The following is a 13,535-nucleotide window of genomic DNA, read 5'->3' as shown; positions in this document are numbered from 1 at the left end:
TTTTTTGTTTTTTTGTTTTTTTTTTAAACAGTCTTTCCAATATTTTCTATTAAGCTTGCCCAACCCTGCCCACATGACCCACAGAGGTTATGCATCTCAAGTTGCCACATATAACTTAAGACAAATTCTTCCAACTGCAAAGAGTTTATTTGCCAAATGATCTCATCCAACCACCAGCCTAAACACAGCCTACAAGTGTCACCAACAGAAGTCGACCGATAAGATTTTTTTATTGGTAATCAAGAAAGGCTGATAACCAATATCTAGACCTGATATATATTTGATGTAATGTTTCAAGGGAACCTGTCAGTGATAACTAGGCTTCTTCATCAATAAAAGTGACTAGAACTGAATGTGTAAAATAGAAATAGGACTGATTAAATTGGGATGCTCTCTGTTTATGTTGTGTCGACTGAGACTGATCGATTTGTCTCATGCAGTTACGCTGCTGTTCTTCTGTTTTCTTAATCTTTCACTGTTGTATCACTTTCGTTACCTACTGAGGTCCATATCTTAAAGCATTAATAGTTATTGCTTTCAGATTAATCTGTAGCTGCCTAATAACTTAGCCACTAGCCGTTACCATGGCCTTAGCCACTGTGAGAGAAGCTGATTTCCTGCTTTGTGGCAGCAGCTTGTGTCTTCTTGTTTGCAGATTGGGTCTCTGCTCGAGACCACAAAGTGACTACAGACAGAGAATTGGAAAAAATACCAAATATCAGCCACAGTAGTCAGCCAGACCAATAGTTGGTCTGTCCCCAGTCACCAAGTCCTCCACTGAATCTATGGAGGAAGGGCAACTTCTATATGCTACAATGATTTCAAGCAGCAGGTCCACTTTTACTCTTTTTACTTCATACACAAATACCGTTATATACTATATACCCTGATGAAATGTCAGGGATGTATGAAGGTACAAAAAATAGATATTGCCCAAGCTTAGTTCACATATCGTAGAGAATCAGTCCTGAGATCTCAGTCATTCACCCAAAATATGGCCAGAGGCAAGCAGATATTATGTCGGTGAGAATATATAGCATAAAAAGATGTTTCTTTGCGTGAATTCTCTAAGAAACTGAGCATCATCTTTCTCAAGCTGTTTGCAGTTTGTGTGTGTGTGTGTGTGTTCATCCAGTAATACAACTATTACAGGAAGAGGAAGTGGTTGGTCAGCATAAAATTTAAAACATAGGAATCAAACAAAACAAAATGTGCTTTTGTGAAGATTTACTTTCAACCACAAACTTCAACTTTTCTTTCACAAAGTGTTCAACCATGAGCTAGATTGTTCTTCCAATTTCCAACCGCACCGCATTTTCCTGCCAAAACTTTTGTCAGTGGTTGCTGGCAGATTGCATTGTGGGTAATGTAGATATCAGGTTTTGACAAAGAAGAATTATCAAGAATTTACAAAGAAAAAAAGTCAGTATCTCTGGCCCTGTTGCATCAGTTTTGATCCTTTTTGCAAAGTATCCACTCTGAGCTCCACAACTGCATGGAAGTGCAGTCCTGATTTGGTGGTACTCTTTGAACAAGAAAGCATCTTCATCATGTCAAGAAACCACTTCTTAGATAAACATTTCCTGTGCTGCTGGAATGGTGAATAAATAAAAGCCCACAACATTAAAAACACGCCTTCAAAATAAGAGCATAGACAGAACACTAGCAAAGGCTTGCCAAAAGTGATGAACTGATCAACAGACATTTCTGAGTGATTTACAAGCACTTTGGTATCCATTCCTAACATACACATGGAAAACACGTGTCTGTGCTCAGCACAAGGTCATTTTTCATTCAATATTTAATCCGTCAGAACTCATATGTCAACTGAGCAGCCTTGGTGGAGTACTGCGCTCTTTGAGTGCTTTTCTAAGAGTTTAGTATGTCGTGAAAAATATGACCAAAACGTCATAGCTTAGTATGTCATCCAAAATGTCACTAAAAACGTTGTAGTTTAGTATGTTGTCCAAAATGTCACTAAAACGTCAGAGTTTAGTATGTCGTCCAAAATGTCACTACAACGTTGTAGTTTAATATGTCATCATAAATGTCACTACAACGTCATAGTTTAGTATGTCGTCCAAAATTTGACCAAAATGTCACAAAAACGTCATCGTTTAGTATTTCGTCCAAAATGTCACTAAAACATCATCGTTTAGTAAGTCGTCCAAAATGTGGAGAAAACGTCATAGTTTTAATATGTCTAAACTATGACTGGTAACGCAAACTTGATTCCGTTAAGAACGCGTGGCTTTTGGCTACTCCGTCGTGGTCCAAGTTACAAAAACACTAATAAAGTCTAAGTCAAAAATGGGATCAGACAAGAGTCTAACCTGATGTTCCACAAACTGCACATCACTACAATTTGGTATGCAGTTTTGAGTTTCTCTAATTTCATATGCAACACTTCTAAAACATTCTCTCAATTTAAAATGAAGTTTTGATATAATGATTTTAAGATTTGCAGACAACCAGTTCTCTCATATCAAATAAATCAGACATCGCATTATTGCAGCCACACAGAAGTAAAGTGTAATCTTGAAGTGCTGAATTATTCTCAACCTTAACAGCAGGCCAGTTGAGGACTTTGTCCATATAAGCCACAGTGATTCTGGTTTCATTACCAAAATGCTCCTGTAGGAGGGCTTTAGCTGTTTCAAAGCCTCTGTCTGCACTCGTGTAAACAACTTTGCACAAGCTCTCTTGGACGCCCTTTGGTGTATCTTTCCAGATAGTACATGCAGTCCCCTTTAGCTGCACAGTTATCTTCAACACAGTGTTTAAAGGCTTGCATGAACATCTTGAATTTTAAAGGGTCTCCTTCAAAGACCGGTATCTCTCTTAATGGAAGCTGACTTGACTGCTGTTGTTGTTGTAGTAGTAGTTCAGATACTTGATTTTGCTTCTGTAAAATCTGAAGTATGCTGTTATCAGCTGTATGTACAACAGTTCCATCCTCTTTTCCATTTCTTTCCACTTTTGACACAGATACATGTAATGTTTTATTTTCTGTCAAATCCTTGAACCTTGCATTGGGGTGAACATTTGTTCGCTTTAGTTCGTGCTTCTCAAAGTAGGACTCCATTCCATCCTGTTCTGCTGAAAATGCTTGCGACACAGACACTTCTGCACCTGCAGCTTCAATCTGAGCCTCAAGGTCCACTTGTTCCATTTGTTTGCGTAGTGATTCTGCTTGTGTCTCCAGTTCATGTCTCTTTTTTAGTGAATCTGCACGTGCCAGCAGTGCAGCTCTCTTAGCTTCAGCTTGTGCCCGTGCTGTTGCTATTGAGGATTTGCTGGATCTGTTTGATCTCACAGATCCTGCGCAGGTTGTTGCTGATCCAACATTTGACATACTGTCCATTGGTGTTATTTTATCCTCAATGCTTTTCACAGCTCCTTCACGTGCACACTCCAAATATTTTACGACACTCAGAGAGACTTCATCCACACCCAGAAGTTTTGCCTTGAACCGTATTTCATGCTTTTCTGTTTCTTCCACAGGTAACATCTTGAGCAGGTCATTATGTGCAGCTTTTGCATCATTAAGCAGCACTTGATATTTGTTAAAGCTGCTTTCTATTTCAGCTTTATTCCCAGGTTCAAACAACAACTCCTGAATTGACCTTTTTAATTCAGCAGTTTTGCTCAGTTTAAATTTTCTTGTTTTTTCTAAATCTTCTATTTTACAAAGTAGTGCTTTTGTGGTAAGTTTTACTTTTCTTTTTGTGACTGGGAGTTCAGCCTCACTAACAGTCTGAGATTCTGCAGTTACTTCTATTGCCTCAGTCATCTTTTCACACAAATATGCATCATTACCTTGATTATCAGTTTGAACCTTCAAATCATCTTCAGTTTGACATTTTTTTAACCATTTGTTCATCAACCACACAGTTTTTCGTTTAAAAGTTGCTTTTTCAAAAGTTCACACCAATACACAACGTAAATTATGTCCATGAAAATAAAGTCTCTTCCTTTGAAGTAGTGTCTTGGACTTGAAATAAAGTTTATTTTACTTTTTTTTGGCCCAATGCATTGGTATTTCAAATAGACAGTTGTGTGCACACTTTTGTATAATGGCCATATGTATGTGTGTGGTACCTCCTTTATTAGACCTCGATCCAAAAGAAACCTTTCCTCGTCTGTCCGCCGCCGTTGCGCCGCCGCTGCCCCGGAGTGTCCTGTCTCTGTCCGCATCCAGCCGTCCGCTGCACCGCGTCCAGACGTCCACACCTTGCCAATGGGTGGTCCACTGCCCGGCCCCGATCTCCGGTGCTCGTTGCTGCGCCCAATGCAGCCTCGCCTCCTCCTGTCGGGTCTCTCCTGCGCCCTGCCGTGAGCCGTGGTGAAGATCAGCGTCGTCTGAACCACAGTGTCTGGATTACAGCTGGATCGCAGCGTTGCCGTCCTCCTCGCACAACTTATAGTTTCGATACGATCAAATAGAGGTTGTTTTTGACTAATTGATGACGCAAACTTGATCCCGTTAAGAACGCGTGGCTTGTGGCTACTCCGTCGTGGTCCAAAAATAACAAAAATAACACCAATAAAGTCTATATTTAAAAAGTCTTTGACCAAACTCACAATTATGAACGGATTCATCAATTTATTAACCTTCTGGAGTTCATCAAAAGTAACAAAGAACAAAGTCTTTCCAATAAACTGTCAAAAACAACTTACTTCCTGTTTTGCGCCACACCTGTGGCAATTAGTGTGGCCTTTAAATACACAGGTAACTAATTCACAGCACCACTTGCTGGTTACTGATTGAAATGGCTCCAACAATGAGGTTTTAGTGAACTGAGCAGCCTTGGTAGAGCACTGCACTCTGAGTGCTTTTCTGGTTGAGTAATGTTTCACACAGACAGACAGACAGACAGACAGAGACACACGGATTCACAGACAAACGTACTCCAATCGTCACATAACTCTGCCGTTCCTTGGCGGAGTAATAACACTTTCTGTGTTATATGATAAGACAAGGCATCTGGAAGGTCGTGTATCACAGACGTTACCTATAAATCTCTGAAGGTTTTCTATTGGCTTGTGAAAGTCTTAAAAATCGCCCCTCAGGCTGTGATTTCTTTGTGTGCCTTCATTATCTGACTGTACTTGAAATGGAACACTGACATATTAGCACATAAAAACCTGATTTTAAGTCAAGTCACCATTATTTAAATAGCCCATTTAAAACAACAGCCCTTGAGGAAAGGGCTCTTCAGTAAAGAAATAGGACAGGAATTCAGCAGATATTGAGGCAACATTACCTTTTATTTGGAAATGTGATTTTGGCTATCTGCTGAACGTTCACTCTCTTTTTAGCTCTGTTTTGGTCGCCTAAGGGACGTGCATTGATCTCTAGCTGCATTCCTTTATATTCAGAGTGTCGTCTGTTTGCTGTTTTGTTACAGGCTGGAAATCAAAAATCTAGCTGTGAGACTACAAAATACTGGAGCTGAGATAATCTGCAGAATCATGTGACAGTTTTCTATTTGTTCATGACTATGAGAATTTTACAGACATATTTCAGACATGGCTCTATGTCAGGGACAGCCGTGGTGAGACAGATTATGTTTTTGGGTTGTCCGTAAATTGGTCCTTCCCTTTCCTGTGACTGTGACATCTCCATTTGGCAGAAACATTCACTCAGATTCATGCAAGATCTGATTAGATTTTGGGGACCAAATGTCACTGTGACCTCACATAAAACATCTTTGGCCATAACTCAAGAATTCATTTGCCAATCATGGTAAAATTTCGTACAAATAAATGACGAAGTGATGACATTTTACATCCAAGAGGTCAACAATGAGAAAAAAAAACACTGTTCTGCAAATAAATACTGGCCATTATTCAACACCATAACTCAGGAACAGAAGACGAGATCGTGGTCATATTTTACATTTGATCGAATAATAATTTGCTGATGTTAATCTTGGATATTAAATCTCTTCAAAGTTTTTACAATATACAGATCAGCCACAAGATTAAATGTCTAATATTATGCAGGTCCCCTTCGGGCTGCCAAAACAGCTCTGACAGCTGGGGGCATTTACACAGGACCACAGGGGAGTCCTGTGGCGTCTGGCACCACAACGTTGGCAGCGGATCCTTTGGGTCCTGTGGGTTTCGGGGTGGAGCTTCTGTGGATTAGGTTTGTTCTGGTGCATCCCACAATTGCTTGATCAGGTTGGGATCTGGGGATTTTTGTAAGCCAGGTCAACACTTTTGAGCTTTTTGTCACGTTTCAAGTTTTTGTGGTTTGGCAGATCACATTAACCTGCTGCCATCAGGAAGAGCTGTTGGTGTGCATGTTTAGGTGGGCGTCAAAACGACATCAATATGAATTTCAACATCCAAGATTTCCCAGCAGAACGTTGCATTCTAACGAGCTGTTATCAATCAATGTTATTCACTTTACCTGACAGTGGTTTTAATGCTGTTGGCTGATCGCTGTATATTATGGGTCTCGACAGATGTGGATGTAAACTGCTAATTCAATGGTTGGCAGAGGCATACAACCGCAAGGTGATAATTCTAGCTGAGCTACTGTTAATATAAAGATATTGATCGCAGCAGCTTTATACACCTAATGAAATTTCAGTATAATGGGGAAAACACAAATTATACATGGCTGGTTTGTGAAAATCTAAGAATAAAATGACTCATGTGGAGCTTAGATAGGAGCATACTCCTGTCTGTGTCTCCCCATTACCTGTTTTTAGTCACTTTCTTTGCCTCTAATCACATAAATCTCCAAATGTAAACACATTCGGTAATGAGTTAACCGTGATATAACTGGAGGCACTCGTCTACAATAATGGATCAGCTCCTTAAACTCGGACTCATTTATTTTTCACCCACATACATCACTTCTAATCAATGGTGTGTCTTTGGCTTCAGCCCTCCTCCAGCAGCTCTGACAGTGCCACTGATTGTCTCACACTTTTAAATGTTTCAACTGTGAGCAGCTCTTTTACCCTCAAATTTTACGTACTGTTTAAAGTTACCATAGTTTAATATTATAGGCAGATGATTATGTGAGAAATTGAATAATGTCACCATTAAAGGCCAGGGCTATCAGACTGACTGACATCAGATGAATGGCAATGTGCCAGCTCAACAGCAGATTTTTAAACCTCAATAATTAAATACAAAGGCATTTTAAGGGCTGCGAGAATGGCTGAGGAACACAGGCAGCCCACAGGAAAAGTGTAACAGCCATTCTGTCTCTAAAGCTTTTAACCCCGCAGCTCTGCCAGCAAGTGGCCACTACTCAGATGTACTGCATTGATAGAGAATAGATGGAAAACTCATATCCTTTATAGTTTGATACTATGTGGACCATGAGGTTCATGACTTATGACACTGACGCTTGAGGTTTAATAATCAGTTGCATTAAAAGTTTAACAAAGGTGCCTTTAGGACTCGTGCATTACGTTATGAGTGAAACTATCCTTCATGCCATATTCTTTATTTTTCTGCTCTGCCACATTATATAAAAGAGCATTTTGAGAGTGAGATGAGCGACGTCCAGTCCTAACGCCTCTTGCAATATGTTTTGCTTTTTGGGTTGTAAACATCACAGAAGAGTCTGGTTGCACCTTCTATTCTTGTAGGATACATGGAGTCAAAGAAGATCTGCTGCTCATACTTTGTGTAACATCTCTCTATGTTACTCAGTCCCACTTTGGGATTGATAGGATGACTACAAGACGCACAGAAAATCTGCAGGTCTGTATCCTCACTGTCTCTTTCATTCGCCTCCTCGTCCTGCTGAAGTGCCTGTTTGGCCTTGGCGATGATGCTCTCCAGTTCATGAAATCGTTGCTCCGTCTCGGTAGGTTCATGACTTATGACACTGACGCTTGAGGTTTAATAATCAGTTGCATTAAAAGTTTAACAAAGTTACGATGTGAGTGAAATTATCCTTTATGCCATATTCTATAATTATTTTTCTGCTTTATCACGTTATATGAAAGAGCACTTTGAAAGTGATGCTTTTAGATTAGATGAGAGATGTTTGGAGATTTTCAGTGCCAAAGCTACGAAATTTAAATCTTGGAGTCATAATTTAGATTACAAATTCCAACACAAAACGTAGTTGAAATTGTTGTATCTACTCTCAGATGTATGTCGTTTGGATAAAAGAATCTGCTAAATGAAACTGTAGAATTGTATTTATTATGTTTTTCATATGTTTAATTAAAAAAGAACGTCAGTCTTGACCAATCAGACAGCCAGAGCGTGCTGTGGGCGGGGCATTGCTTGAGAAGTGGTGACTGTAGATGGAGACAGGCAGCTACATCAGAGCCAAGTACATTCTTAAAGCATTTTATTGAGAGTCAGTTAACAAAACACCAACATCGATAATTGGAAAAACGCTAAATACCAGTCTGATAATAGGTCCACCCTGAAAAGACAATAGTTAGAGCCTGGGTAGAACTTAGCAGTGAGCATCAACAAGTGCTTAGAAACCACATATTTCCTTAAAAGCCAAATTTAAAGGATCCTAATTAAAAATGTTTATGTATTCATGTAATTAAAATGATGAAGTGTACCAGTTAGGTCTAATGTCATTCTGCTTCTGTTTAACTTTCTGTATGTGGATTTCTATAATAACTGCACATCTATAGTAACAGTAATATATTAAATAAATATTATGTGATTTTGATGCCACTATTTACCTGAAAATATCATGAAATGGCAGCTAAGGAAACACAGGAGCACATTTTGTGAACCTAACAAGCAACTTAATATTTTTGGAAAGCTTTTCAGTCTTTTCAGTCACAGGAAAAATGGACAGACATCCATATGGTTACACATAGAAATACAAGTAAATGTGCTTTAATAGGTGTAGTAAATCTGATTAAAATGTAAATGGTTCAACCATGAAATGAGTGCTACCTTCATTTTGTTTTTGTACCTCAAATGTTGTTTTGAAGGTTGTAGTTTCTGGTGGTGTTGAACTGTGGTTGCCATACACTTTGAGATGTTATTTATTGATTTAATGTATCCTCACCATAAATTAGAGGAGTTTGACACCTTTGTATGTTTTCTGTTCAGCTGAACTAACCACTGAATGAGACACACTTATCTGTAAAATAGTAAGACACCAACTGAATAACCTATTTGATTTTCCCTCACCTTGACATTTTGTTTCACTTCTTTTATTTGAATTATTGAACAAATCAGGAATGTGGGTGGCGATGAGGTCTGGAACCAGGCTACATTTCTTCTACAATCAGTACCAAATTACACCACAGAGGCGAGTATGTCTAACAAGAAATATAGTTGAATAGTTCTTCTCTTGGAGCTTATTTGAATACCAAGGTACCAATAAAACAGAAGTGCCACGAAACCACAGTTTTTCTCTCCCTTTCATTTCACTCCTCTCAATCTCACGAGTACTTAAAATGCATATTGAGAGTGAAGTGTTAATTAACTAATTTCTCATAAGGTGACAAAATAATTTCAAAAATTACCATGAAATGACATTTTTTATTGTATTGAATCTCCCGTGTAAATGCTGCAGTGAAACAAAATCCCTATAAAGAACACATGATTTATACAAGGTGCTATACAATCAGTGTTATACCATTATTGGAGCAAAATTTTGGCCAGTTGTTCAACTCTGAGTGCGAAGGTTCAAATGTACCTCGTGTCATACATGAGGGTTCGGCGTTAAAGTGCTATTAATGTCTCAGTGAAGCTCCCATAACCATGGCGACACTATCTCCCCTCAACAATTTACGGGGATTAAAGAACCGACCTGTCTATCCCACATGATGAAAGCATGAGCATGTGATGGGTTGTCTCTTCGCCATGAGTATTACCTGTTTCAAATGAGATTCATGACAAATCCCCCTACAAGAGGCCAGCCAATATGCTAGGTAATAGCATGCTTGGCAGTACTTATATGTCTCCATTAAAGACACAGGTCATATCCCACAATGTCAAAACCATTAAATAAAAGAATACAGCATGATGGTCGGCTGAAACTGAGAGCTGTTGCTGTTAATGCCAGCTCTGAATGAGGAAGGCGGTTTTAAAAAAATGTAGATCTTGCACACTAAAGAAATGTGAAGACAAACTAAAAAGCTATGACAGGCCTTAATTAGAAAAATTTAAATCGTTAGAGGAGTAATGATGAATTTGCATAGCCTTGGCAGCTGCCAGTGGGTTTTCACGGCAACCGTTGCTAGTTTAAGTGCCACTAGAGATCACTTCCTCCGCTTTCAGTTTGGCCGTTTAATATTAAATGCAATCACCTTGTCCTACAGTTGGGACACTTGCACCTTGATTTGAAATGGTTGTGATGTGACTCCGGTGTACCTTTTGCCGTTTCAAGTTTATACTGCAGGAAAATGCTTATCTAACCTACAAAAAAAAAAGGCCCTGCACAATTGTGCTTAATTCTATATAATTTTGAGCTTTCGTGTGGATCTGTCAAAGCGAGTCCCACTGCACATTTATCATGCAGATAAGATCAAAGCCTGGACAGTCAACTACTAGCCTGAGATTCCTTTTTTATTTTCCATAACAGTGGAGGCAACAGTGATTCAGTTTGAACTGGCGCAACTCCTTTGAATGCATAAACTGACCTTCTGCTAGATTAATGTCTTCCTCGGGACCTGCAGGCCTGGACTGAACATCATCACTGCTCAAGGTTCATGTCTCAGCCCAGACCAGCCGACCACATCCCACCAGGGTGATTTCCACACCCATATCTGTTATTTCACCAAGAAATATTTTAACGTTGCAACTGGGATTATTATTGTTAGTATTCCCTTATGTGTTATCTTCGACGTCTTCCAGAGTCTGATAAGAGTTATCTGACAAATTGTTCAAAATCAAAAGACAATTAACAATAACAGAAAACAGACAAAGCAGCAGATCCTCATATTGTAATTACTAGAAACGGCAAATGTTTTGATTTTTCCTTTGAAAAATCATTTGAACCCTGAAGGATTGGTGACTTTGATCATTATGATATTCATGTGGAACCACGAGTAGAGATTATGAAGTGAAAAATCAACAGTACTAAACTCCACCGTGGCATCTACACTGATTACAGGCCTCCAAATGCCTCGCTGTCTCTGATACTTAGAAAAAATAAAAATTTAATGGATTTTCTTTTGAAAAAAACTGAACATGGTCTGACTGTATTTGATACTCGAGCATGAATTACACGCAGAAATCTTCCACTGGTGCAGCCTGATTTCATCCTACAAAGAAAGGCAACAAACAACACGAAATACTCCAGCAGTGTTCACCTCTAATGGCCACTGTTCCCAGAAATACTGCCCTGGATGTTTGCTTTAAGAGCTCATTCTGAAAAAATTGTGGTTATTTCAAGATCCCTTTGTGTCCGCATGCAGGTATCTGGAGTAGCTAAGAGGGCTGTTTAATGTGTGGTTTTAGTTTTCTGTAAGCCAGCAGTGTTGAAGGAAATGCCTAGAATGCTGCAGAGATTGGTGGAGTCATCCAAACAGATTGTAGTTGGATCTTGGCTAATGGATTTGAGCAAACAGCTAAACAGGCTAGAATTAACAACTTAAAGAAAACAAAATGTATTATTAATATATCATTAATTGTTTTTTATGACAAGCAAATTTAAACAAGACAGCAGCAGATTTACAAAAATAAGTACAAGAAGTGGAGCTGTTTTTAGGCACAGGACTAGAGTGTTTTTGTGCATTTTGTAATTATCCATTAGCAGCCAAATCAACCCCCAAAAAATGTGCTTCGTTAAAGGTCAATACAGACGGAAAAGCTGATTCATAAAGTAAACTGTATTGTTTTCCATTCAGCATTTCTTCCTGGCATCTCCTTTCATTTCTCTAATGAAGACCTCCAAAGAGGATATTAATAATGAATAAAGGGGTAAGATGTAATGCATAGCCTATTCCTGTCTTTGTTAAGCAACAAAGCTGGTGCCAATTAAAATGAGAAGGATCCTCTCCGGTGTTCAGTGGCTATAATCATATTAATTGGCGTTGTGGCAGCAGGATGGAGATTGACACATTTGTGTACAGTGACAAAGAGACACCGAGAGCCAACAACATGCAGCTCTCCTCTCTCAAGACTGTGGAATGTTGCCACAAAAATCAATATTCCAGCTTCATTCAATTACATAGAGAGCAGGTACCTCAGTGACACTCACTGCAATGACTGATGCACTGCTGGGACAGTCACTTTCAGAGGATTTACTGGAATAAGCCAGAAGGCAACTCCACCGTCAAACTTTTAATGCATATAGAAGGTGAACATGTCTGATTATTCGGTGTGGGAGTAAAGAGCCGCTTATGGTGCGGCGCAATGTATAACACGGAGATTTAAATATGGACGTATAATCTACTGCAGTTAGTGAAATGAAGAACTTGGAAGGCAAAAAAATTATAATCCACACATTGATCCGTGTGGTAGAAAAAAGCACATCCGCTCACACACATAAAGCCACGGACAGGAGCGCTCACACGCACACACTTAGGGACGTGCGCTTATGCAAAGCTGCTTTCCACAGTCCACCATACAGAGCCGTGGAGCCCGGCTCATTTGTGAGCGACATTCAGTATTATTTAGCAACAAGAAAATGCATTTTGTTGAACAGTAAGATTGAAAACACAGCAGCAATGTGACTGTACTCACACGCAAAAGGCTCAAGGAGGGAGCAACCGATAAACTCCTAATTAAGTAATTCCGAGTTTTTTTTTCAGTGAAACCTCGAATACAGCAGTTTGTGTTACTTTCTTGTCCTACTAAAGGCAGATGAATGTGTACATTCAATTTAATTAAAAACGAGGAATCGTTACTTACCCAAAGTTATGAGGTGAAACAGATAAACTCCCCACAGATCCATCTCTGAAGCGAGGATTTCGGGTTATGCGTCGGAGCTGCTACAGCGGGATGATTACACTGTAAGAATTGGATATCCTGTTATGCGTTTTGAGAACATTGTCTGGACAGAGAGAGAATAGTCTCTTGAAAGAAAGAAAAAAAATTCTCCTTTGAGCTAGTTTGCTGCTGTCTTTTCTATCTTAGGATCCCATCAGTTTCTTCCAAGACGCTTTTGCGCAAAGGCACAGCCATGTGTGGTGCGGTGAGGGAAAGTTGTCCTGTGCGCCGTACGGTCCTGGATGGTGAGAAGGAGCCTTCTGTTGCGCGTCGCGATGGTCGCACAAGTCTTTGAGTCTGCTGCTGGAGAGATGCTGGGAAGAACCACTGGCAGGAGGGAGGGAGAGACTGAGGACTGTGTGTGCAGGAATGGACATTAACCAGTCTGCCTACATGGTCAGGGCTCAGCAATAAAGATATATTTGTTGTTTATACAGTGTGCTTATGGTGGGTAATAGTAATCTGCTCTGTGGTACTGTGGTGTCGTTCTTAAAGTATTTGCATTCATATGTTTTATAGCCTACATTTTATATAATGTCACTTTAAATACCCTAAATAATTTCAGCTTCATGCCATATTTGAATTTCATGGGTGTTTGCGAGATAAAGGCTTGCCTTTTTTATATTCCTGACATTTAT

The 13,535-nt window shown here is 39.4% G+C and overlaps 1 protein-coding gene across 1 annotated transcript in view; it reads right to left on the bottom strand.

Moving 5' to 3' along the window:
• The window catches only part of gfra4b (GDNF family receptor alpha 4b), a 55,474-nt gene extending 42,236 nt beyond the window's left edge, over nt 1-13,238 (bottom strand). Inside the window, exon 1 of the mRNA XM_023292793.3 lies at nt 12,820-13,238. Coding sequence (XP_023148561.1) covers nt 12,820-12,862 — 43 coding nt within the window. The 5' untranslated portion in view covers nt 12,863-13,238. The remainder of the gene's footprint in view (nt 1-12,819) is intronic.
• Between the last annotated feature and the right edge of the window lie 297 nt (nt 13,239-13,535).

The sequence above is a fragment of the Amphiprion ocellaris genome, chromosome 13 (assembly GCF_022539595.1).
Source record: "Amphiprion ocellaris isolate individual 3 ecotype Okinawa chromosome 13, ASM2253959v1, whole genome shotgun sequence".
Taxonomy (NCBI): Eukaryota; Metazoa; Chordata; class Actinopteri; family Pomacentridae; genus Amphiprion; species Amphiprion ocellaris.
The sequence above is the reverse complement of the archived record's forward strand: the minus strand, read 5'-3'. Positions and strand labels throughout refer to the sequence as shown.